This window comes from Pelecanus crispus, chromosome 1, assembly GCF_030463565.1.
Source record: "Pelecanus crispus isolate bPelCri1 chromosome 1, bPelCri1.pri, whole genome shotgun sequence".
Lineage (NCBI taxonomy): Eukaryota > Metazoa > Chordata > Aves > Pelecaniformes > Pelecanidae > Pelecanus > Pelecanus crispus.
This window is the reverse complement of record NC_134643.1, coordinates 28,415,372-28,443,004: the sequence shown is the minus strand read 5'-3', so window position 1 is coordinate 28,443,004 and position 27,633 is coordinate 28,415,372. Positions and strand designations below refer to the sequence as shown.

The 27,633-nt window shown below is 36.4% G+C and overlaps 1 protein-coding gene across 1 annotated transcript in view; it reads right to left on the bottom strand.

The window, feature by feature from the left end:
* CTTNBP2 (cortactin binding protein 2) overlaps positions 1-27,633 on the bottom strand; it is an 85,638-nt gene that overhangs the window by 41,102 nt on the left and 16,903 nt on the right. Inside the window, exons 3-4 of the mRNA XM_075724079.1 lie at positions 10,801-11,025; positions 2,700-4,362 (exon numbers count right to left, since the gene is read on the bottom strand). Coding sequence (XP_075580194.1) covers positions 2,700-4,362; positions 10,801-11,025 — 1,888 coding nt within the window. The remainder of the gene's footprint in view (positions 1-2,699; positions 4,363-10,800; positions 11,026-27,633) is intronic.

The window sequence follows — 27,633 nt, the reverse complement described above, 5'->3', positions numbered from 1 at the left end:
TCTTTTCTAAGACAAAGTCTATTTCCATATATATTTATAAAATCTATTTTTTTTTTCCTTTTCTCAGTAATATCTTTCCATACGTGCATAACATCTGTTGCTCAAAGTCTTTTTAGGTCTGTATTTGCCAGAACACTTGGCCAAAACAGATTAAGGTCAATTAAAAAACAAAAATAAAATGGGATTGGAGAATAAGTGCAATAAAATATAAGCATTAGTTTGGGTAAAAGACAAAGGAGCTCCTGAATATTTACCTGAATATTTCAGATAAAGTTATTAAAGTTCTTGAGCCTGTTTGTAGTCAGTAAAGGAGGGATATTAAAATAACATCTCTATATTAATAAAATAAACCAGCAGACCGCTAACTAGAGTTTAAGCAATCTTTCTTTGCAGACTTCATTTTATGGGGTATGTTTCCCATTTGCAATTGCAAAAATTCACAAAAGCAGTGCCACTTGCAAAATACTAGCAGCGTCAAATGTTCAGAGCAAGGATTGTAAGGGGATTAAATGAATCCAAATGTTTCCATCCCTTCCAAAAACAAGTGAATGGAGTGTAAAAGAAGGAAGGCAATCTGAACACATAAACCAGCACAATTTAAAAAAAAAAACAAAACACAGTTTTTGACAAAAATCCTATCTTCAAGAATTGCCTCTGAGAACTGTCACAAATTTCATATCAAACACAAACTGACTATTTGGTGGATGAGTCCTGTTTAAAAGGCTGATTGTTCTAAGAAAAAAGTTTATACTTCGAAGCACAAACTGAAGCAATAGCAATACATGGCGTTATGAAATCAAGTGGCGGTAATTTCATTTTTAAGACAGAAGATTTTTTTTTAAAAGAATAATCAAAAGCTGTCTTAAATGATTACCAAACACAAACCAGTTAATGTAAGACTAACTGAAATATACAGCCTAATTCACGCTGATAGGATTTGTGGAAGACAGCCTCTTGCCTACAAAAACTATTCACTTTGAAGCTGATTTTGCCAATAATTTGTTGCATGTTAATAAAGTCTTAGTTTTTTTTTTGTTTTAATGACATTTTAATTCCATTATGGAGCCTAATAGCACCTGAAGGTAAATGAGGTTTGGAGAATATCTGTAATACTGGGAGACTAATGATCTATCTGACATGGCAATCAGACTCAGCTAGGAATAAGAATTTAAGATGAAAATCCAGGGCATCCATGTGGAAACCAGCAAACTAAGAGGCAGCTATCAAATCCCATAGTTGTTAACTCTGAGAAGTAGTAGACAAATGGAAGATAAGATTTCTGAGCTCATATTTTTATGGCACAGTTCAGAAATGAGAGAATATTCTGACAGCATGGTGCCACAGCCAAATGTTAAAAACGTGACTATGTTACTCTAGAAACAATGCAGAAAGTCTTCAGTGAAGAAGAATGGGAATAAAAATTCCTTAATACTGCGAACCCTGGAATCTCCTATATATACAGATACAAATTTGCCACATGCTGCTTTTGGAACAGCTTCTCCAAGAGTCGTGAGTGAGTTCAACTGCCTTATCAGATGGTGGCACAGCTACCAAGCTGTGCAGGGGTTTTATACCCTATAGATGATGATACAGGGACTAAAGTTATGAGGGACTGAAGTACCATAACTGAACTGAGAATACCTGTTGAAAGTTTGAGACCATTCAAACATTCTTCAACGCTGATGAAGGTCTAAAGTGTTCCATAACTGTGTGTCCATCTTCCTCGCTGCAGTGCAAGTCAGGCTAAAGAAGGGCTTCTACCTAATGTTCTAGTGCTATTGATCCCAGCAGGGAAGTATGCTGACAAAAAATTTATAGGAGATCTACAATTAACTGAAAGGTAGATCAGGGCTGTCTTTGTTCATTTAACTGCCATCAAGAAGATACCCTGAAGTTGGCAGCACATTAGGCACACAAATAAGTCCCCACCACCATGCAAAATGAATAGCAGATACACGCACTGACTCCGGACTTAGACTATCAGCGTAACATTTAGATTTTAACTCTCCAACAGCAAACCTTTGCTGATATCTGTTGAAGTAAACTTGTGAGATGCAACACGCAAGTATTAACAGAGCCTACAACTAAAACCAGAATAACTATAGAAAAACGGAGATAAAAATGAAACATATTCTATGGGTAGGAAGTGATATATTTGAAACTGCACTGTTATCCAGGCAATTATATATCTTAATGTGCAACAAGCTAATGCCATAGAAGACTACAGTAGCCCTGGCTATGCACTATTTTCTAAAAGATTCACAAAGCACTGAAATACATATTCCATGTTAGATCACCAGCAGAGGTAGTTTTCAAAACATTATTTCAGACTGAGAAAGCATTTTGAAGTCCAAAATAATAGCCTTCACAAAATAAGGCAAACAAACAAAAAACCCAAACAAAAAAAGGAATTTCTTTAATATACCATAATCTGCAGCCCATTTTGTCCTCTTTACCTTTAAAAAAAGCCTTCAATTTGGAGGCCTCCTATAGGAAGCAAACTAATTTATAACATTACTAAATCAGCAAAAGAATTCCCATACCCCTGGAATGTGGAAAAAATATAAATGAAAATTTCAGCTTTTAGAAAGTAAAAAAGAGAAAGGTATAAAAAGATAAATAAAGCAAAGGAGAGACATATAGAAAAACCAAAACATTATTTTAGAGGGAGACAGTTCATAGCATATCAATCCCTTTACCTGATGCTGTTACCAGGAGGCTGTCTGAATCACATGGTCTACAGGATGAAGCACTAACAGGGTTTATGGAGGAGCTACAGGCAATGGTGGTGGGAATGACAAAGGAATTTTCTGAACATGCAGGTTGGTTCAGTCCAGGGAAGTGGGAAGGCCAGGCACCCACCTGAGATGAGGCTATGGCTGGTATGGCACAGCCTGCAGGTGCCACAGATAAATCTATAGCAGGTTTTGGTGGCAGCTGAGGTGAGGACTTAGAAATAATTTCCTCATTTATTACCCTGATTCCTTGTGGTGAACTTGAAAGAGGTGAGGTCACGGTTTTGCTGTCAGTTTTTGCACTTGTATTTGGGGATCGACTACTATCCATTAAAACTTTAAGCTGTGGGTGTGGTGGAGAAGGAGTTTGAGAAAGCCCTGGTTTTTTAGGAGGAATAGGTGGAGGATTTCCTCTGTCAATTCTTGATACACTGGGAGTCTTTAAACTCATTCTACCAACCGGGGGGTAAGTGCCAACTTCCATTGAATGTGACGTCCCTGGCCGCGATGGAGCGCTGCTCTGAGGGCTTGTAAATCTTGAAAGGACTTGGGTAACGGTATTCCGAGCTACCTGTTTGGCAACTAGGTTGTCACGACTAGTAGGGGATACGTCCCTTGAGGGAGGGCTTTGGGTTGTGTTTCCATTTTGGTCTTGATCATTCGCATTTGCTTGAAATCTAAATCTAGCTGCTTGGATTCGTGGATTTAGGCCTGGATGCCCAGTAGTGTTGGCAGATGGTGAATGCAAACTGTGCATAGACGAAGTGAGCGCGGAATTCTGAGCTGCGGCAGTCGGTGCTGCAGGGGTGCAAAGGGAAGTACTATTTGAAAAAGGGGAAGTGCTACTTGGTAAATCAGGTGATGAGCCTGTACTTGGTCCATTTTCCTCAATTCTGTTTTGATTCTGTGTAAGAACAGGAGTTGCAGGAGGGACAAGTTCACTAGATGAAGACTGCCTGTCAATGACAGGCTTCACAAATGCTGCATTGGCACACACATTCATTTTTGTATTGCCAGACACCAGTGGGTTCACTGTAGAAGGCTTTACAGATACAGTCAAAGGCAACTTCTTAACATTTTCTGTGCTACTGTCCATCACTACAGTATCTGTTTGGCAGGCAACAGTTCTTGAACTTGGCTCTTCTGTTTCAACAGAAACAGAAACAAGACTCCTATCTTTATTTTTATCTTTATTTTTAAGAGAAAGATTTGCTTTACTTTCATTCTCCTTTTTTAGTTGCTCAATCATTTTGATCATTTTATCTCTCTCTTCTCTGAGGTCACTGGTGTGCGCTTCCTCTCTATGAAGTTTGGCACGCAACTGCTCTCTCTCTGTGTCAAACTCAGACAGCTGCTTTTCCATTTGAGCTTCCATTTGTGTACTCCTTTGTTTCTCAGCTGCAAGAGACTCCTCCAATTCAGCAGCCTTTTTCTTTTCCTCTTCAAATTTTGACATCACTTCTTCCAGTTTCTGGGCTTCCTCTACAATTCGGCCAGACAACTGCTTACACTCTTTCACTAGCATCAATACTACATGCTTATTCTTTCCACGTTCTTCTTCAAGACGAGCAGATAGCTTTTTGTGCTCCAGCTCAAGATTCTGTAACTGAGATTTTTCCATTTCCAACTGTAAGAAAGCATAGAGGAAAATTCTCATTAAAAAGATGGAGACTTTCAGCATAACCTAGGATTAACCTGACATTGATATTTTAACCTCTGAGAGTATGCCTAAAATGAGCCTGTCCACCCCAGGAAAGTGATTTGTGATATCTAACACAAGTGCCTATAATCTCACACAAGCAAAAAAAAAGAGACAGGTATCTCTGAATAGCAATTCAGAAACTAAGTAATCGCAGCTATTTTCCACTGTTGACAACACAGACACTCCCCAAAGTGATTAAATGCTTGTGATTCCTGAGTGAGGAGCTACCTGTTCTCCAGAAATTAGACATAAGACATCACAGAAAGTCCTCTTCTCAGTAAAGGAACCAGACACAAGCAAGAGATGAGCTTTGCAAAAAAACTTTGAGCCCAGAAATGAAAGGTTTAGGTTTTAGGTCTTCCTCAGACTGAAGGAGATTAGGGTTGAAATATACAGTCCATCATGCCCATAATAGGTGTCTTATTTATAAATGTTAAAACAAGATATAAGACATTCATTTCTGAGACCAACTTTTTGACACAGACACAAATATTCTCCTGTACTTGCTAACAGCGGAAGGTCTCACTGACATCAGTGATGTATAAACTATGTTATAAGCTAGAATCAAAAAACTACCTACTATGTGCAGATAATGGATAAGAATAGTTTTTCCCCTCATTCATACAGTCTTGCCTCTAATTCATCTTGCCTGCTGATTATGCTTTTATTCAAAGACCCTGTTCTAGAAAAGCACTGGAAAAATACGTTAACGCACCATTTTATAAAATACTACTAGTAATAATGCAACCTAAATTGCTTCATATTCTCCCAAGCAAACTTTTACAGAAGTCAAACAACAACAAAAGAAAATTTGATTTCTTTCTTCCTGCTCCTCCCTTCACATACTGATGCAGTAGCTTCCTATATGGCTTATCTGAATGACTGATAAAAAAACAACCAAAAAAAGCCCCAAGCAACTGCTGAGCATTCCATCTCCTGTACACTTTTTATTGGTTTAGCCTTATCAGTTCTGCGTCATATTTACATACAGATTGATACAGAAATAAAAATTCAGATCTATACCACTAAAGTGCATTTTCTAAGTGGGCATTTTTTTCTGGAAAAATACTTCCAGGTACCTATAAAAAAAAAAAATCAGGTGCTCACAAACATGAATTTTGACTGCAAGAGGAAACTGTTTCATACTTCTACAATAGGAGAACATTTCATAATGTTTCATGCTTCTACAATAGGAGAACATTTCATAATGTTCAAAAAATAATCTAAGGAAAGCTGTGGCAAATAGCAGTACTTTTAAGATCTTACTTGGCATAAATGTTTCACTTCAATAGATGAAGGAAGAATCATAGATTATAGATTCAGATTATAGTCTCATGGTAAAATGATACTAATTTCAGAATTTAAGACAATACAGTGTCGTGAATATATTCATTGTAAACTAATGGGGGAAACATGATGGGCTAGGGGATTGATAATAGCTGTGGAATATCTCCTCTCTCAGTCAATGCTTAAAATACTGTCTTGGTTGCTAGATGAAAACAAACAAACAGACACACAGGCAAAAAAAACCCCAGGCATTACGATATAATAGCTTTTCAGGAACCTGTTGCTACAGCACTCTATTCCCTGTCCTCTCCAATAGGAGATCGAATTTCTTAGGTCTGGAAGCTTTTTCCACATCACTGTAGATGTGTCTACAATTCATTTTTAACTAAACTGCATTTAAATAACAGCTAATATAAATACCATTTTTAAATAACAGTTTTGTTACTCTCCAGTTACACCATAGAGTAGAGTTGAAACTCATGCCATCAAGAGATGAGTACAAGAAGGAGAGAGTGTGCAGCTGTAATAGAGATAAATCCCACCTGCTATAGCTTTTTGTCCCCAGGATAATTTTTTCCCACATGGTAAGCAGAATTCAAACACAAGAAAACGCTTAAAAAGGAAGGGAAGTGAAATGACATAGAAAGAACAAAAATAAATCCTGCATGAATTTACACTTATAGATGGATGTGTGTCTCAGTCTCACAACATTTCTAATCACATTACCTGACTGTAAATTTCTCTTCTGTTTTCTTCAGAAGAGTGGGAAAAAGTATAAAGAGGTGACGGCAATACTGATGTGATGTATATTATAGTAACATACCAGTAACATACCTGAAATCATACCATTATCATAAGAAACAGTGAACGAAGAGGAAGAAATCACTATGGGAAATTATACCTACATTATAAATGCCATCTTGGCTTCAAACACCTCAAAACCTGTTTAGTGGTGGAGGGGCTCCACTGGGGTTTTAGAGCTTCACCCCAGGTTAACCAATAAACTCCGTATAATGCATTTCACAAAACCCAGTCCACCCTTTCTTAAAAACAGTGTTAAATATATAAAAAATAAGGTATGGCATTATCAGTCATTGCTAAACAAACAATATCAGCAACAACATCTCTTCAGTTATGTTAATGACAGTACAGCTGCAAATTAAATTAACACGCTATTATGATGACACTGTATTTAGGAATGGTCCCATTCACAGTTCTTCACATGCAGAAAAATCATTATTTTTTCTCAAGCATTTCATTGTTTTTTTCAAGGCATACAACAGCATTTGGATGCTTCACCGGCATTTCAAAGCAAGTGAAGCACCCAACAGTAACGGTGGAGCATCCAACAGTTTCTTTTTTGTTAAAACAGATACAAAAATCATGAGAAATGTATACAATTTTTAAAGCATGGAAATGCAATAAGATTATAGTGAAAATGTTTTTATCAAGATTTTCTATACTTTATTATTCCTCCATTTTGCTTTTAGACAAGGGACTGGTTCTATAAATTAACTGTTGTGAAATTATATTACTTTCAAATAATTACAAGCAGATTTTAACATATAACTGGGATGAAATCAGCTTACCATACTATTATAGTATCTTATGTGTAAGCATTGCATATAAATAAAGAATCCCTTATATATATATGTCTTCTATTTGATTTCAAATTGACAAGAGCAGCATTAGTTTCTCATTTTACACTGTCTCCTATATCTATCTCTCTACCCACCCTTGTTTTGGCTGCATCATCTTGAATAGGAAAAACCTCTGAATATTTACACTGCATTTTTTCCTTTAGATGACAGATTTGGAACTAGCTGTAATTATTTATGAGTTTATGAACTAACTATGACCTGATTTCTGTGAAGTGTACTATATGCATACACTAAATCGTATCAGTAATGTAAGCATCTGGAAATGTGTTCAAGAAGGATTTGAAAAGGGGTAAAAAAAGGATACTGAGGAAAATAATAGTGTCCCAGAAACCAGCAAAGGCCCTTCAAAGGTGAGAGACAGAGTGCATGCCTTGTGAGAAAAGGTCGAGGAAGCTTGGTTTGCTTAGTGTAGTGAAAAAAAGACTTAAGGCATGATCTAATAGCAACATACTGCTCCTTTTGAAGGGCCCTTACAATGATGCCAGAGTCAAATTCTTCTTGGCAGTGGCAGGTGGGGCCCCATAACAAAAGGTTGACATGAGAAATTGCCCTTTAAGAGGCTCAGTCTTGGAAAAAAGTTCTTCACAAGGACAGTAGTTCAGAAAGGCTGCAGTACTGCCATTCCCAGGGGTTTTCAGGACTCAGTAGGCAAATTCACAGGTGACCAGATGTACTGCTGGTGATAATCTGCTTTAAGCACAAGGTTAGACTAAATCACATCGATGGCCCTCTTCCAACCAATGTGTCTGTATTTGGGCATGCGTTCCAATACTAACTTCTGTGCAAACACTTGACAAATCAAGAACTGTATTTTGATTATCTGGTTTTGAGTTCCCAGGAAACCTCAAAATTAATTTCGATAGGAACTCCAGCAAAAGCATTCAGAGAGATGGAAGAGGATGGAGACTTAACACAAAGCAGATGACATCTGGGGATTAGGTGTTTGGTATATGGTAAGCCTATGACTGACAGTAATTTGTGCACCTATAATTTTTCTACATTCTGGAACATTGCTATGACTTGCTTTTTACGATCAAATAAAAATTTTATTCAAAGAATACTTTATTCACAGATAGTAAGTCCCCAGGAATATGGGTTCAGTCTAAGCCTATTTAAAGTTCAGTGATATCCAGATAAAATAAACACAGCTGTCTACAGTCTTCTTACTTAGTGTAAGAGTGAGACAGTGAGGCGATTCCAAACATGAAGATAGAGGCATCACACATTTAGAGAAGGAGGAATCACTCTTGGGGGGAGGAGGTTCAGCTGGCTCTGTATTTAGGTCACATTTGTCTAGGCCTAACTTTTTTTTTGTTACACTGGGTCACTCTGCTGAGCATTTCTAGAAATCCCTCAAAATACCTTCATTACCCTCTTCCATGGAGGGATTTGAGAGATGGAGAACAGACAGAAAAATGTGGAACTAAGGGAAGGTAAGACACTGAATGAATGGTTTGTGAATGAATGGAGATGGCTGACAGGTATGTAATCTGTTGCCACAAACCCAAGAAGTTTAAGAGGGCACCCTGTCCAAATAGCTTTTCTAATTGGCTTTAAGAGAGGAAGATGTAAGTTCTGTAGAGTCATGCACACAGCTTCTCAATACCATGCAGTTTGTTTTCAGATCCTGTGTTATTTAAATTTTCTATTTGTTACAAGGAGTAAAAACAGTAGAATCATAATGACACACTTTCAAAGCAACACATTTTTTCAAGAGTAGTGCTTTAAAGTTTAGCTTCAAAGTTACAGACTTCAGAATTGAGTGTACTAGAGGTTTGGGTACTTCTCCAGGTAAGAATCAAACTGCAAAATAAAGGTCAAACTACTTAAAGTTTAGATTTAAAGAAAAAAACCTTCATGTATTCTTCTAAGAAACAAAAGACAAGAACATCCTTTCCTGTACATGCAGACTTACAGATATAGACTTTGGTAATAAACTTGGACCAAAAAAAAGTACAAAAATGGAATTTACATATCAATACCCTGACTTTGAGACATATTCTCAGTATGTAAGCCCATCTTACATGCATGTATCTGTCCATATACTAAAAGCCAGAGATAGGTGAAGAATTAGGTACAAGAAGAGACTTGTGGCCATGCACTGAGACAAGAAACTAATCCAATTGTCCAGGCAGATGTGTCAGGGTCTCTCCCAATACCATTCATCAGTCAGATTAAGCAAACTTACTCGCTCTTTCCTATGCTGAGACAATCCCTTCCCCAAAATCTCACTTTACTTACAAAGCATATGAAAAAGAAAATTAACATTTAAGAGTCCTCAAAAAGAAGTGCTAGGTAAGTACAAGTAACAGTTCACCACATAGGCCATTACACTGTTTTAAGACTTATATATCATACATACAGTCTAGTATTATTCATTTTTTTTGAATGCAGTATCCGTTTTTCTGAAGTCTTAACAGAGCAGGGTCGCTTAAACTAAACTAAACAACAGAGCTAAGATAACAAGAAAAGGCTTGCTGATTTAATTTAAGCATGTATTTCCAGCATAATTCTAGTACTTTTGCATGCATATTATTTCCCAAAGAGCAATTACTACCAAAATCAGTTTTATGTCAATTGTCTTAGCATTGTCTGTTTTTTTTTTTTTAAACATCAACATAAAACTGTCATCAGAAAGCTATTTCACAGCTGCTGAAGACATTCTATCCATCTTATACCCAGTGAGGATGATTGAATGCCTAGTGAGCGTTTCTTTTCTAATTATTAAAAAATACCTGGTTTAGATTAGTCTATTATATTACCGTTCCCCTCTCTCCTCTCAGAAACCCCTCCCCAACATATTCAAATTTAGCTATACTTTAGGAATGCATGGCTTACATATTAGTGAAGTACATGCAACCAACCAACCATTCACTTACAAAATTACATTGTTTTATCTTCAATATGACTTTTTTGCAACATACTTGTTCCAAAATAATTTTCTCTTTACAGCAAATATTCTAAATATGCAAAAAGTATTTTTTAGAGTTATAATTTACTTTTACTGATTTATGAAACAGAGCCACCTAATATAAAATGCAAATAAATTATTTATTTTATGCTATTTAGGTTAGAACAAAAATAACAGTAGCTCCTCTAGGATTCAGTGGTGTTGGTTTAAAAATATATTGTGATGACGTTTTCTCAGCTATGCTGAGCTATCCATTTATATACTGCATCAACTTTTACCAGTTATATTTCATTTATTCCATAAGCAGAGCTAAATTCACAGAATGAATGAGGCATGTACACAAAACATCACCAGAAAATCAGCACCTCACTACATATGACAATTAAGTGATACTCTTTTAACACTCGTAATGATAACCAAGTTAGACAAAGATGCAAATTAAAAAAGTGGCATGAAAGAACAAATCAGGAGAGGGAAAAGGAAAAAAAGTTGGTAGCAGGATACCTTCTTTTGTCTGTTTTCAGCAGCAGCCAACTGAGCTGACATTCTTTCTTGCATTTTCCTGCAGTGAGCCATAACAGCTTCTAAAATGGACAGAGGGTTCATGCATATTGGCTTCTTTTCTTTATCACCAGCACCTGCCTCAAAGTCTCTCTGAAGAGCCAGAAATGGGTCACTCAGATTAAATCTTCCATATCGCTCCTGGATAAAAACCTCTTTGCGACGGGCCTAACAAAAAAACCAAACAGACAAAGAAATAAAACTAAATGCATTCTTCGGTGTGCATCCACACATAGAAGAGACCTAAGCCACAGGGAAAGTTATGTTACTTATTTGTGTTTTTAAAAATATTTTCTTCAGGTATTTGTTTACAATCTCTGAAAAAATAGTCAGATATGTTGCACACAGATTTCATCATAGTCAATGCAATTCACTACATTAAAAAAAAAAACCACCTTTCCTTTTTCATTTCAATATAGAAATATCAATTTGGAGCAGTTTCAGAAATATCACAAAAATAACATCTTGTAAATTGGCTGATACACAGAAAGGAAAGGGAAGAAAACCATTCTAAAATAAAGTTTTCTATTTCTGTGTATTGAAATGATGCTAGTAAAAGATATGAAAACATACTTTGTGTGTTCACTGCAGTACCAAAATAAGTATTTTTCAAATACAAAAACTGCCGGTATGTTTACATATACAGAGATTTTCATAAGTAATAGCAGACAAGCAGAAAGCAAAAATACCACCAAGGTTTTTCTGAAATGAAGACACTTTTCATATCGCTGTTCAGGAAGAACTTCATGATCATATGTTACTCTATACCATTATTTTAAAACATAATTATATTTCCAAACTACAGTACATCGCTTTATTGTCATAACAAAAAATATTACACAATAAAGATCAGAGGTAGTTTTGCTTGATAAATGTTTGGTTCTTCAGCCCAACATGAAAACAAGATCAGTTTCAGAGAACGTATTTTTATACATTTCATACACAGTACACAGGAAGGCCACAGATAAGTACTGACTTCCAACAGTCTTCATAGAAAATATTGTTCCAAAATCTCAGGCTTAAGACCCATCTAACTGCGGGGGGGAGAAAACCAAACCAAACCAACCAACAAACCAAACAAAGAAACGCCCACCCAAAAACCCCACCTGGAAGATCCAATGATTTCCAAAGTTTTGTTGTGGTGGTTTTGTGTTTGCACGTGTAACAGAAAGCAGGAGGAAAGCCAAACCATTATAGCACAAATTTTGGATGAAAATGAAGTCTTGTTACCTTAAAAATTAAGAGAGTCACCAGAGCAGCTCTTTAAAGAAGTACGTCTCAAAAAATCAGGAAAAAACCCCACAGTGCAGAGAAACACCATCCGAAAGAGGAATCCCTCCAAAAATGGATAAAACATTTATGTGTGATTTGGTTCAAGTTCAGTTTTGAAGAATAAGCAAAAAAGAGGAAGAAAAGCCAATTCTGAGATACAAAAGAGGAGGAACAGGCCTAATGGTTACCAAACGGGTTAGTAGATCATTTGGAAAGCTTGAAGGTAAACTTGTAACATATGAAAAGGTCATAAAAGGTAACACACATTTCAGGGCATGAGAAACCAAAGAATATAAGAACTATGTTAGAAAAACTCTCCAGAGACTAACTACAAATAGCATACCTTAGTGAATGCCCAACTTTTTCCTATATATTGTCTACAAAATTGAAATGTTGTGGGAAATTAAAAGAATTTGACTGCAACAGAAATAAGTGTGCCTACATACTCGGATGCTTGAAATACTTTTAGTTTATTTTTCAATTGAATAGTATAAATAGAACTTGAAAATATTTATAAAACACAGGCCTTTGAGGTATAACTTCAGAAAAAGCTTAGAGTTCATTCAGACCTGAAATCTAGCTAGGCTTACAAAATCAGGTAGTGATTGGTTGAAGAGAGAAAAATAAGCTGATAGAACCTAGGGTTTTTTTTTTTAATAAATTGCCTTGCAAATAACCCCTAATTAGTCTAGTATTTTAATCCCTTGATTTTTAACTTAGATTTTAAAATAAAATAAAATAGCTAGTTCCAAAGGTAATATTACAAAGTCAGGTGGGGATGGGCTGTATTTGTAGCTCCTGGTTCTATATACTGAAGTTACAGGACAGTATGCAGCTTAGGAATTCAACCTTCATGTAAAGGAAACAATCAAAACCAAAAACCTGACCCTCAATGGATTAAAGTGCTAAGCAGCCAAACAAGATGACAAACCCAAGCAGGTTAAGAATTTAAATGGAGATGGAGGCACAATCCATATATAAAGGTGGAAGGTAAGCCTCCCCAGCCGGACAGGGGAGAGAATTGGAAAAAAAAAAAAGTAAAATTCGTGGGTTGAGATAAAGACAGTTTAATAGGACAGAAAAGGAAGGGAAAATAATAATAATAGAAATAATAAGATACAAAATAAGTGATGCACAATACAATTGCTCACCACCCACTGACCAATGCCCAGCCAGTCCCCGAGCAGTGATCACTGCCCCCCTGGCCAACTCCCCCCAGTTTCTATACTGAGCATGACGTCATATGGTATGGAATAGCCCTTTGGCCAGTGTGGGTTAACTCTCCTGGCTGTGCCCCCTCCCAGCTTCTCACTGGCAGGGCATGAGAAGTTGGAAAGTCCTTGACTAGTGTAAGCATTACTTAGCAACAACTAAAACATCAGTGTGTTATCAACATTATTCTCAAACTAAATCTAAAACACAGCACTATGCCAGCTACTAGGAAGAAAATTAACTCTATCCCAGCTGAAACCAGGACAATCACTTAGTTTATATAAAGAATGTGAGCCATCAAAGTAAAGGAAAAAAACACTGATGTAGCAGCTTAGCTGTAAATAATAATAAAAAAAGACCACCAGAGCCTCCATACTTAAATCCAGAGACCAACAGCAAAAAGAGAAGCCAAGTAGATTAACTCATCTCAGAGGTAAAGGCAACCTCTCATGCCTTTATGGAAACACAGGTAGACAACCAGCGAAATAATGTGTGTTTTCCAGTTTTTTCTGTGACCCATGACCAGCTGTCCTCTCAGCACATACTGTATGTATGCAATATGAATGTATTTGAAATGTGCTCTAACATGCATAGCAATTAACAGAGCAAGCAAGGCAAAGGCTCAGTGTGCATCTGCCAAAATAGTAATGGGACTGGGTGTTCGGATTCATTAACTAAGGAAAAGATGAAACTATATAGAAGGGATGAACTCCATCTGAATGAAAATCAAAACAATCTGCTGGCATGAAGAATAAAAGTGGCTACAGGAAGAGCTGAAAGCTAAAGACTGTGGAAAAACCAACAGGTCTCGAACAGCACATGGTTTGGGATGACAGACCCTGTAGGACTGAAGCCGTACCTGTATACCCTCAAGCACAGGGTAAAACAGGCTGGTGACTCTCCAACCATAAAGAGCAAAGTCATCTCAGGATGCTTCAAACTCAAAAGGGAGCTAAATGCAAAATATTGAAACAAATGTTTCCATGTTTCTATACAGGGACTAAAAATGTAAAATAAAATGATGGGATGAGGATGCATGATTTCAAGTGAAGATACCAGAATAAAAGATAAAACAGAAGCTTGGTAGAAGGGAAACAATGAGTAGTTCCCTAAAACTTAGCACAAAGTGGCAGGCACAAAGGCACAAAGCTAGGCTTGGGGTTTTTTACATGATTCCTCCAGCCCCTAAATAATACCTCTGTCCCTTTGCACTTCACTAACATACATCAGATGGGAGAAATAGAAATACTAGAATCAGAAATTTTTCTCTCTTACATCATCTTTCAGCACTGAATTTCAATTCATAAGGACCAGTAGCAATATCAAGATATCTGGTTTTTTATGGCACTCATTATCTGGGGAATGTACAGTCTAATGTCATATGGGTAGTTAATCCTATAAAATCATCTCTGCATGATTTGGTGGCTGTGCTAAAACAGCATTAACAGTGTCTCATATATTAACTTCAAGTACACAGCAATATATACAGAAAATAACATTTAAAATATTGATTTGTCAATAATTAACTGAATGCATTTTCAAACAGAAAATTTTCAAAAGCAGACAGTATTTGCACCCACTATAGGAGGGAATCAGGAGGGCTGCATTGTGAAAGGTGCTATATGAATTTATGAACCGTCAGCTTTATTTTTCTGTACATACCCATTTGCACAGCGACTAGCCTTTTAATGGAAGGACTGAGATTAAAATTATTTAAAGGTATAAAAAGGTGTCCATGGGAAATGATACTTTTTGCAGCCTATGCCTGTACCATTGGTCTATAGCATTATGTTAGATCAAGGACAGACTACAAGTTTATACTTAAAAAAATACAGTAGAACTGGAAAAATCTTCAGAGAGGAGTGAAAGATGATCAAAAGGTACAACATGGCTTCTCTTCCAGGAAGAGCTAAGTAGAAATAGGACTTTTCAGTGTGAAACAGAGACAATCAGGGAGAAACGTGCTAGAGATCTGCACACTGACAGGACAAGTAGCAATCGTCATCCCATGATCTAATGAGGAAAATCTGAGTTGGACACAAATTCTTCTTGCTGAGAGCAGATAAGCACTGGAACGTGTTGCCAAGGGAAAACATATAACCTCTGTCATTGGGAGATTTCCAAAACTAGATTGGATAAGGCCATCAGCAGCCCGATCCATGTTTGACGTTAGTCCTGCTTTAAGCAGAAGATTGGACTGAACGATCTCTTGAGGTGTCTTCCAACCTAAATTACTCTATGATTAGTGATTTCTTCTAGGACTGTTATTTTTTATCTTGTAGATGCTAGCAATCTTTTCAAGTAACAAATGACAGAAATGAGCTCTCAGAGGAAGGAAAACCAACCAAATACTTATTGGTGGAACAAGTCTTATGTCTTGCTTTGGATCATGAAAATACTTTTTATGACTTAGAACTTTTAGTCTGTGATATTTTCAAAAATAAAAAATCAGTACTGAACAATCGCAGGGATTACACAGCTGTGCGACACAAGGGGGAGGCTTACTCTCAAATTTTCTCTCCTAGGTCTGCAGCCAACAAGAATCTAGAGGATCAGGCTGTAAAATAAACTGCTGCTTTTATTACTCTCCCAGGCATCCTGTCTCCTACCACATACAGCAAGACACCTCATTCACCCCTACACCAACTTTTTTCACACTGTTCAAGTCACCTCCAGGCATCTATCTGCCAGCTCCCTTCCGGACACTTCCGTCTCTCAAGCTGACCCTTTGCAGTCACTGACCCCATTTATCTACTGGCAGATGAAGACTGGCAGTGGGGTGTGAAGGGAAAGGAACAAAAGGAGTGGAGGTATGTGGATGATGGGCTGTGGGAAAAGCTGCAAATCCAGTACAAGAAATGGCCTGCAGTCACTTGTTTCTTAGGTTCCACTTCAGAAGGAAAAAAAAAAAATCTATTTTGAGTGACCAGACTGAGAATTATGAAGTCTAATTAGATTTCTTCCCTCTGTTATTGGAACAAAAATGTAAGGGGGCAGGGAGGCCTTCAAATAATATCCATCTTACTGCAGACTTAAAGCTAAAAGCATAAAAAAAGCAAGGAAAACCAAATATGACCAATTAATATATAAGCAAGAAATAAGCCTAATAACAAAAACCGAAAACCTAATCATAATAATAAGTTATATTGTTAGTTTTCTCCTGGTAATAATCTGCATTGATATTAGTTGCACACGTTTGCTGAAATAAGTTTTCATAATCAGCTTACATAATCAGTAACAGACTATATAAGCAACAGTATTTTTAAAGTTAATACTGCATTTTTCCCCCAACGTATCTCAGAGTTTCCTCTTCGTTTACCTGCCAAGTTAAGAGTTCAGCAAGTCCAAGCCTTCCATGCAGCAATTGATGATAAACATCAAAAATAGGACTGCATGTCCTACACTGCTGTGGAACAATGGAACTGAATTAAAGCTGCCCCAGAACCCTTAAACAAAATTTCCTTCCTTTCAGGAGCGTTTGTTCCTCTGATTAATTTCCTTTTCCACCTATACTAAAATTGTTTCAACAGATGTTGATAGGTTCATATTAATATTTTCTCTTGACATATGTGTTAGGGAGTGGTAAAAAGTTTTAGAAAAGTAACCGGCACAGAAGGGGAGGCAGTAAAAGCTTATTTTATGTGTTATGCTAAAGACGAGGGTAAGCCCTTCATTCTAAATAAAATTGAAAGAGTAATAGATTTTTTAAAAGAGGAAGGTGGCTGAAAGAGAACATGTTTATAAATCTTATTCAGTGGCATTATACAGTGTCTTGAAATTATTTGCTGGAGCTATTCATTTAAGCAAAAGAGAACTATCAATGAGTATAAACTCATAATAAAAGCAGTACTTTTGGAGATACCTGCAAAATACTGCAGTGTGGGGGGGTGGATATGATGTCTTACTATGATTAATTAAGAATTACTCTTTAAAGAATTTTGTAACACAATAAGGTTTGGGGGCTTTGTCGGTTTTTTGTTTGTTTGTTTGTTAGTTTTTTAATGCAGATGTAAATGAATGTTTTCAAAGTATCATATGAGATGTTACTTCCATATAAAGTTTTACAGAACAAACTAAAAATGGAAATGTAAACATCAATGACTGCTGAAGAAATGCTATCCTGCAGCATGATTTTTGTAAGTGAGCATGTGATTCTCAATTTCTCCTTACAATCTTAACTACAGTCTAAATTCCCTTCTTCAGCACTGTGACTGCATACGTATGCAAAGTCTACAAGTGAGTTAGATTTTAATGAACTCAATATTATATGAAAAATATTTAACCGATATATTCAAACTGTCTTCATGTTAACTCTCAATCATCATAAGACAAAAACTTGTGTGTACACTTTCAGATGAAAAAAATGGAAATTCTCTGAAGATGACTGATGATCATAACAGGCTGCTAGCTCAAAAGAGTGAAAACAGTAGAAAGAATTGAGCAATAGGAAGATGCAATCAGCAAGCTAAACAAAACCAACATACAGGTTGATTATGCGCTGACAGACCTACATAATTTTTTCATACTATAAAAAATGCTCTTTACAGATGAGTGATCAGGATCATGAAAGAATGCAAGTCTTTTGGCAGAGGCACTAATAAAGAAAAGAAAATATACCTGTTTAGTAATTTTTAATGTAAGGCACACATAGTCATAAAAAGTATTCAAAACTATCAGAGAAGTGTCTCATAACAGTCATAAGCCATGCAAATATATCAATGAAACTCGTTAAAGTGAAGTAGGCTGCATGAAAGTGGATTTATAATCAGTTTTTCTAGAAAAGTTATCCCAAGCATGAACCATGAAAATGAGAGTAACAACAAAAAGTTGCATTATTCTCTCATTCACAACAACCCATAGAACTTTTCAAAAAATTTGTAATTCGCAGTCCTGTTCTCTCAGAATCACATAGCTTTAAATCCAAGCTTTCAAAAAGCATTCTTCAAGGTAAAAGGAAAGCTCTGAATATAAGACTGTATGTTGTTTTACAAGGCTATCCTCAGTAACCGCCATTTAAGAACCTATAAAAAATCCATCATTTTGAGGCATAAAAGGTCAGATCTTACCTAGCAGTTGATGAAAAAAACAGCAAACCAGTTTTTCTCTATTATCCAAATACTGAAGTGGTCTGCAAAAAGCTGCACAATTTCCTCTTCTCTGCACTAAAAAGCAGGCTTAACCAAAGTACAACATGCCTAACAATTCATCCAAATCTCTCTGTGTATAGGACAAACATTTAATTAACACTTAAACAATCCTGACTTACAATATAACAGAAAGCACTGAAGAAGAATTATACAACCAAGGTAATGATCAAGCCTGAATTTCCTTAGGGGTCTTGACTCCATAAAAAGAGAATATTACCCCATAGCACCAGTTTGCTATTACCCCAATATTGCTAAGTAGCACAACCTCCTTCCTTTTCTCCCTGTTACCTGACAATAACCTCCATGAAAGAAAGAGGTACAGACAGAACAGACAGACATACATATTCTTCCAATTCTTCATTACTTATTTTCTTCCTTAGAGTAATGAAAATCCACGATTTTGAGGCTGCGGATTTAAAAATGAAAAAGCCATATTACAAAGCTAAGGTCAGTTACTAACATATCAGTACCAACAAGAAAAAACAATATTGTCAATATAAAGTGTTCTTCACTTACAGATCTAAAAGGTGAAACTCAGGCCTTGCACTAAGTTTCTAAATGAGGAAGGAGAAAAAGCTCATCATGATTAATTGAGAAGAGCCATCCAGATGTTCTATATAAAGATGATGACATTAGAACCATTTTATGACAGGTTTGTTGCCTGATGCTTAAACATTTGAAAATATAGGCCGATATTTTGTAAGGAAGTATCACTGTTCAATGCTCTGATTATCTAACCACCCAGACATTTATTTCTGAAAATCATACAGATTTTCATACTGCTACTGAGTCTCAATGGATAGAATAGTTTTCTGGTTACTTTAAATAACGGTTTGTCATCTAGACTTTTTTGCATGTTCAAATTTATAGGTCAAATTCATGCAAATCAATTCATGATTCTTTTGCATGGAAATCTGTCAGCCGTTCCTCTGAAGTTCTGAAGGAAATCTTACTTCACCTCAAACCAACGAAGAGTACTTTAACCTCCACGCTTAGCAGTTAAAAAGTGTCTTCAGCTCAGTAACAGACAAAAGATACCAATGGCATAACAGAAAAACTTCAAGTAAATCAATGTGTTCTTTTTTCATTTACAGCATTTAGATTTTCATCTTTTCAAGCTATCAAAATCTCAGTTAAAATAACATCCCATATTGCTGCATGGCAATTACATGATTACCAAACTTTAATTATTTTAATGAAAAGGTATGCAAATTATGAGTTTACAAAGCAATCATCACGTGCAGGCAACATGGGTTCACAGAGGGAAAGTCCTGTTTAACTGATTTCATACCCTTCTATGATAAGGTCACCCACCTAGTCCATGAAAGGAAGGTGTTAGATGTTGTTTTTCTGGATTTTAGTAAGGCTTTTGATACTGTCCCTCACAACATCCTTCTGGACAAGTTGTCCAGCTGTGGGATGAGCGGGTTCACAGTGCGCTGGGTGAAGAACCGGCAGAAGGGCAGAGCTCAAAGGGTTGTATTGAATGCGGCTACATCTGGCTGGCAGCTGGTCACCAGCGGTGTTCCTCAGGGTTCAATTCTAGGGCCACTTTGGTTCAATACACTCATCAACAATCTGGATCAGGAGTTGAATGTGCCATTAGCAAGTCTGCTGATGATACCAAACTGGGAGGGGCTGTTGACTCTCTTGAGGGACAAAAGGCCTTGTAGAGGGATCTAGATACATTGGAGCATTGGGCTATGGTTAATGGGATTAAATTTAACAAGTCCAAATGCCAGATTCTGCACCTAGGACAGAGTAATGCCAGGCACAAGTATAAACTGGGAGAGGAGTGGCTGGAGAGCAGCCCTGCAGAAAGGGATCTGGGGGTGCTGGTCGACAGCAGGCTCAGTACGAGTCAGCAGCGTGCCCTGGCAGCCAAGAGGGCAAACCACATCCTGGGGGGCATCAAACACAGCATAACCAGCCGGTCAAAAGGGGTGAATATCCCTCCGTATTCAGTGTTGGTGCAGCCTCACCTAGAGTACTGTGTGCAGTTCTGGGCCCCACAATTTAAGAAGGATGTGAAGGTCCTTGAATGCATCCAGTGAAAGGCAACAAAGCTGGTGAAAGGGCTGGAAGGCATCTCCTGTGAGGAGTGGCTAAGGACTTTGGGCTTGCTTAGTTTGGAGAAAAGGAGGCTGAGGGGTGACCTCATTGCTCTCTACAGCTGCCTGAGGAGGGGAAGTGGAGAGGAGGTGCTGAGCTCTTCTCCCTGGTATCCAGTAATAGGACATGTGGGCATGGTTCAAAGCTGCACCAGAGGAGGTGTAGACTGGACATGAGGAAGCATTTCTTTACCGAGGGCATGGTGAAACACTGGAACAGGCTTCCTAGAGAGGTGGTCAATGCCCCAAGCCTGTCAGTGTTTAAGAGGCATTTGGACAATGCCCTTAATAACATGCTTTAACTTGGTCAGCCCTGAATTGGTCAGGCAGTTGGACTAGACAACTGCTGTAGGTCCCTTCCAACTGAAATAGTCTATTCTATTCTATTAACAATATAGATTTATTTGAGATATAGTAAGATAATTCAGTGTTTTCAAATGATTTCCAGTATTCACCGGATGGTAAATTGTGAGAGTATTATGTATTACCTCCAAGAATAATTTTATTGTTGTTACTACCCCTAGTGAAGAAGCTCAATGAACTAATAAATTTAGCCAAATAAATTTGATTTGTAGAATGAAACAGTTTAAAGTAAACAGATTACTCATTTGCATTCTACATTTTGGATTTTATGCCCTTTTAAGCAATTTTCCAGCTAGTACTCTCTTTACAGATACCATTACCTAAAAGTTACCTTTTAAAAACCGTCATAGAACAGCTTATATTTCCACAACATCTAGCTAAAATTTTACTCTGCTATTTCAGAGAGAACTCACTATAATCACTGTTGCTCTATTTTCTCAAATTTTCCATTTATTCATACAAATGGAACACTGGTTTTTACAAGACACCTAGGCCTAACTATTTTTACTACACTGGCAGAGCTTCTGAGACAGACGCCTCTCTCTGGGAGAACTGCAGGTGAAAAGACCTATCCACCAGTCAGAACAGCATCAAAATGGAGTGGGAGGGGAAAAAAGCATGGGAACACATACACCCAAGCATAACAGAAGTAATTGCTGCTATGTGAGTATTTTCACAAGTGTTGGATTTGAAAAGGACCCCAGTCAAATCTCTTATCTTATTCATAATATTTTTTTTTTTACAACTTAGTTTCTTGGAAGAACCAAGAACAAACCTTATACATTTTTTCTTCACCAACAGTAACATGAAGAGACATACAAACAAAAGAAAGAAGTGTTATAATATCTGTTGCACTTCAGCGTTACCATCAACAAAATTACCTGTACCATTTATTGGCACAGAGAAAATAGCCTGTGTATGTTCCCTTAACTAAAAATGGAAAATTTCAGTTAACATAATAATACAGATAGGATGACCCAGTTACATTTCTTATTGTCAGCAACGTGAGTAATCATGGCAAACAGATAAAACATTTTAAGTCACTCTAACAATGAAGTCACAGCTGTATTATTCATAAAGATCACAGAAACCGAGAAACAGTTACATCAACATGATGTTGGAATTTTTTATTATTATTTTTTACAAACACTGTGTGTATCTCTACTCACTAGTTTATCTTGGATTACGCAGAAAGATCAGAGGGTAGGAGGAATCAAGTGGGAAAGGCAAGGCAATTATCCAAGTAAGAAACCAACAGAATACTTTCAGCTAAATTAGTAGTTACATGCCTGGCAACAATAAAGGTATTCAGATCTCATGTGAAAAACAAGAAGAGAGTATTACCAGTTCGACAGCCACTGCTGGAAAGGACACAGTGAAAAGGATGGCCTTGCATTGCAAGGCCATAGAGTTTTCATACTAGAAAACTAGTCTCATAGTTTCATACTTGTAGTCTCCAGTTTTAGGAGAGACTAGAATAAGGGTATTTACCTGAATAGTGAAGCTTAAGCTTAGTAAAAACCACATATACAGGACCATTTTAATATGGGTAACCAAAAGTTTTGCTTTGCTCAGTGCTTAATAGCTCCCTTTGGCAAATAGCAAATAACTACCACAAGAAGTGATGTAACACAACTGAAAACTTATTTTGTCAGTGGCTTCTACAAGAGGCCTTTATATGTGTCAAAATATGAGGATCCCTCAGATCAACAAAGTTAATCAGTCCAGGGACTGCTGCTGCTACATCCCCAACATCTATTGGAAAAGGTGAGACTTGGTTCCATTCATAATGAAGTGCAAGAAATACAGGTGTTACTTGAAGGAAAATCCAAATACAGTTCACTTGATACCTTTCACCATGCAAAGAAAAGTATTTATTGTTAGTTATCCATGCTTACAGAACTATTACTACAAAAAACCCACAAATATAAGAAAAGTAAATACTTTCATAGGCATCTGAAATGTCCTTTTAAATAAGACACTATATATAAAGCCAACCCACCAATACAATAAGCAGAATTTCCAAATTATTACAACATAGACGCTGGCAGTATCAAGGGTAAGGTATAAGACTGTCCTTTAATTTCACAACATTTCCTGAAGCATAGTGTTAGGTTTTGCTGTCTTAGGCAGGCTTGGTCATTTTGTTGTGCAACAAAAGCTATATTCTTACATTGTAACCAGTCATGCAATTCTCAAAAATTGAGGTCCACACAGACATTTACTGGAATAGTGTTAGTTTCTTGAACTGTTTGGCAATAAAGCAGTGTATCAAAACATGTCAAGTAATTTTATAAAAATAAATTTAGCTGATGTAATATAAACTAAAAAAAACCCCGAACCAATACATAAACCATGATCAAGATGGGGTAAAAAAATAAAAATGCAACATTCTTTAAAGTTGTGTCTAACAACACTTTTTCAATTAGGTGAAAAAAGAGCATGCTGCATTACTTTAAAACTTTAAATAAGCCACAGATAAAGAAATCATTCCAAACAAAGCACTGAAAAAATAATTTCATTTACTAACCTGTCTGAGGTTTATTCATATTTCATCATTTCCTTGTTATCAATTTTAAATAGCTTGCAATAGTGAAATAATACTTTTTGACAGCCATGTTCAGAAAATTACAATAAACTAATATTAAAAATGTAAAAGCTTTAATCATAACCAGAATCATTGGACAGGTAAGGACAAACTATATTTAAGAGCAGAGAAAATGCATACGCAACCATAATTAATGTAAATAAATCAAAAGTAGTGATCAGATGAGCAAGGACACAAACTGCAGATCATTATCTCTGGAAAATTTAGTAAAAATTAAATTTTTGCAAAGAAATTGCAACATGCAAAAATGACAATGCAAACAAGGCATTATCTGACTTCTATTTCATGGTCCACTTCTGCCACCAAGGCCAACAACTGCCACCATACTGTCTACAACAATAACCTTCTGTTACATGCAGTTTAACATCTTCTGCTCCTCCTTCTAGCTAATCACCATTTTTCAAAGACACCTGCTACAAAACAGGCTGTCTTACTGGCTGCCAGAAACCTCCAAAGCAGCCTTCTGTGTGCTCTTAGCTCCATTCTTTGGTACGAGAGAGCCATGGGATTCAGACGTATAGGAGAAGTTCAGATTTGCATTTTAAATTCACAACAACTTAGCACAATTACTGCAGGTAAGGGTCTTCATAATTTATAGGTGGTGTAGCTTCCTTTGACAGATTGCACTTAATATACATGTAATTTTTCTGTCTATCAGTCAATTTGAGAACAACTAAACTATATGGATTCATTCCCTTTTTCCTGATAGGTCCAAGAGTTCTTCGCCGCTAACCCCAAAGTTTGTTCTAGAAGTACTAAGCCTTATAGTACATTTCTTGCTGACTTTGTGCAGTAGTTTGGGATAAAAACTTTATCCATACACAACTGACCATTATGGTGTTGGTAATAATTCTATTTTAACGTGTTAACTTCCAGAGTACAGGCAAAACCAAGTATCACCCCATCACAAGATGCAGAAGACAATAAATAACATAAAAAGGACATGAAAACTCTAACTGATAAATCAAATTTTCTTAACTAAAATCTCAACCTGCAGTAGGCAAAAGTCTGCCTTGGCCAAGTGAAGCAAGTTCTTTTGCTAGACAGAACTCACTGGGAAGCAGACAGGTCAAATTAGGCAAGTATAGCTTGTGAGTATCTACAGCTTTCTTTCCAAATATTTTACTTAATATTTACCTGAATTTTTCTTTCAAGTAACAGCTAAATCATTACTGAAAATGCAGAGCCAGGCATGAAAGGCTCCACATTTTGCATAGTTATTCCAGTATCGTTCTCAGTCACCCACCAAAAATCTAATATCGTTACGTAGTATACTGTCATGACAAACTATGATACACAGGTTGGGGTTTTTATTTGTTTTTTAATATTGTTTGATCTTCACATACACTTAAAGAATTGCAGAATTAGTACAGAAATATGTCCACACGACAGTTATCATGAAAACAGTTCATGTTTTCAATGAGATTAAAATAAAACTATATTGTTCAGTGCCTAATCATTGTCGGCTGAAATTGAAAGACAAGTTTACTAATAGTAGCCTTCCACAATGCACAGCTCAGGAATTGAAATCAAACTAGCTTGAGCAGAAAATGCATTCTGCCCTTTGGGGAGAAAGAGACTCTAGAAGAGCATTTTACAATGACCCATCTGGCAATTTCACAAGCAAGGTCCATCTGTCTTAAATTCAAGAATGATGGTAGAAAGCATAATGGTAGAAAGCACTGGGGAATTTCTGGTTTTAGAAAGTGAACATGAGGATATAAAGTTTGGGTTTTTTTTTTTTAAATCTAGACAAAGTCAACTCATATTTCCTACTATATTTGCACAAACAAGCCTGGAAAAGGGCTTTTATAGGTATACGGTGACTATGTCAACATTAGCAGGTAATGCAGCACAACAGGAACAAATCTGTAGAGCAACACAATCGGTACTGGGAATCTGCCTATTTCTCCTGTCATTTGGAAGGAGGTGTTACTTAGGACTAGTTCAGTTTATACAGTCTGAGAGTGGCCTGTGAGGCAAATCAAAGCAAAGTTAAGTGGGGACAATGCAGAGAGTTTCTTCAAAAGTGCACTCTTGGTCTGAGTGCTAAGGTAGGTTCACTCAAGTAGTTCATTCACACACACATGTTATATAGATATGTAAAAAATGGCCTTTATCATAATGAATGCCAACATCTTATAAGCTACACATATCACCAGAATTTTCTAACAGAATGTTAGTAGAAAGAAACTTTTGTTGTTGTTGTTCTAAAATGCAATACTTTGCAAAACAACATTCAATTTGATTATATATACTTTTAGAAAAAACAGAGCAGAGTTTTGAAGTAATGTTGGATTATACCATTACAGCCTTGGAAAAGGAATGTCTTTTCATTGCAACTAGTTATTTAAGAAATTTCTGAAACAATCCGATCGTTTCAAAACAAATGATCCTCCTAAAAAGTATTAAAATTTTTTTTTAAGACTTGCTAAACTACTGAATTTGTCATGGAATTGAATACTGACATCCTAGTAGTTCTCTGAAATGATTAATAGGAGAGCTGGAACCTGAAAACTGGCATTCGACATACTATGCATTATCTATTTTAAAGAAACATTGTGTAATCTACACAGTAATCACTATACTTTCTAAAAGCTGTTTATCCTTATTTTAAAATCTTGTCTTTTTAGACTGAAAGCTTTTTAATGTAAAACTAATACAATGGGTTATTAAACTTAAATGTGGCTATGAGGTATTATTATTACATGGTGCATTAATTTCTGTCTTTTGACGTACCTATTTCATTGCATTAATATCCACACCTTCATTACAAAATTCAACCACTCCTCTTCAAGAACTCATATGCCTTGCTAGGGGAAGTCAAAAATTATCTTATATGGATTTTCTACTGGGACATAATATAGAAAGGATGATTCATTTCCAGCTCTATTGATTAGCCTGCAGGCCTGTCAAAATGCTTAGATTCAGGGATTACAATTTGGGCAGAATTAACCCCCACAGCAGAGATCTTTTTCTTCTCACCTTTTATAAACTCAGATAGCCTAACTTAAATTCTCTGAGCAGCTAAATTAAGGAAATCTGATTTTTCCTAACTCTGTATTCTACAGTTTATATACAGTGCTCAATAACAGACACCACAAATCTCTGCCCTTCCTTCAACTAAGGCCCTAACAACAGTATGACTTTTCTTACCTAGCTGCCTGGTTTTATGACACTACCTATTTCTGAAATGCTTAGCATTTTGTCAGATTTTGCAGAAACTGGCTAAAAGATTCAACAGACATTGGTACAAACACATACATAGAAGATAAGCTTTCCTGCCTTAGCAAGTTATGGTAAAAATTAAATACAGTAGGGCTTTATAACACTGAAGAAACACAAACAACCAAATTCACCTTGCCATTCTCATACTGTCCTCCTGACCTGGCCATCACACCCACAGAATTTGTTGATTTGGAGCTCACTTAAGCTCAGAGAAAAGACATTGCTCCACAGCAATGTCATTAATATTGTAGTCAATTTTAATTAAACAAAAATATATCCATTGTTGGTATTGGAAGTTCTTTTAGCCAGTTTTTTATTTCATTGGTGATTTCCCAACAATCCAAAGAAGTTGTTCTAAATCTATGCAGTGTAGTATATTAAAGGATCTAATATGAGAAGAATTTGCATTTTTTTGTTCACATTAATTAATGCATACCATAGAAGCAAGTATAATATAAATTTTCATTTTACCATTCACCACCTAGTAAAATTTACATAGGTAAATAAAATTACTAAAAAAATAAACAAAAATCCCAACTAAATTGGGCTTTAAAATTTTAGAAGAAAAATAACCTACTAATTATTTAACTTTATGAGAGAATCACCACTAAAAGCAGCATTTAGTGTTTGTAATTCCATGCTTGACAGCTAACACTAGCACTTCAATTCATCATATGGGGTCAATGCACTTTAAAAAATCCTCAAGAAAGCAGGCAGATACAGCAACCACTTTACCGCTGGAGAAAAAAAAAAAAAACAAACCAACAAATGAATGCTGTATTTGAGATCACAGTTGTGGGAGGCCAGACCTGTGCTTTGATTATGTGGCCACATT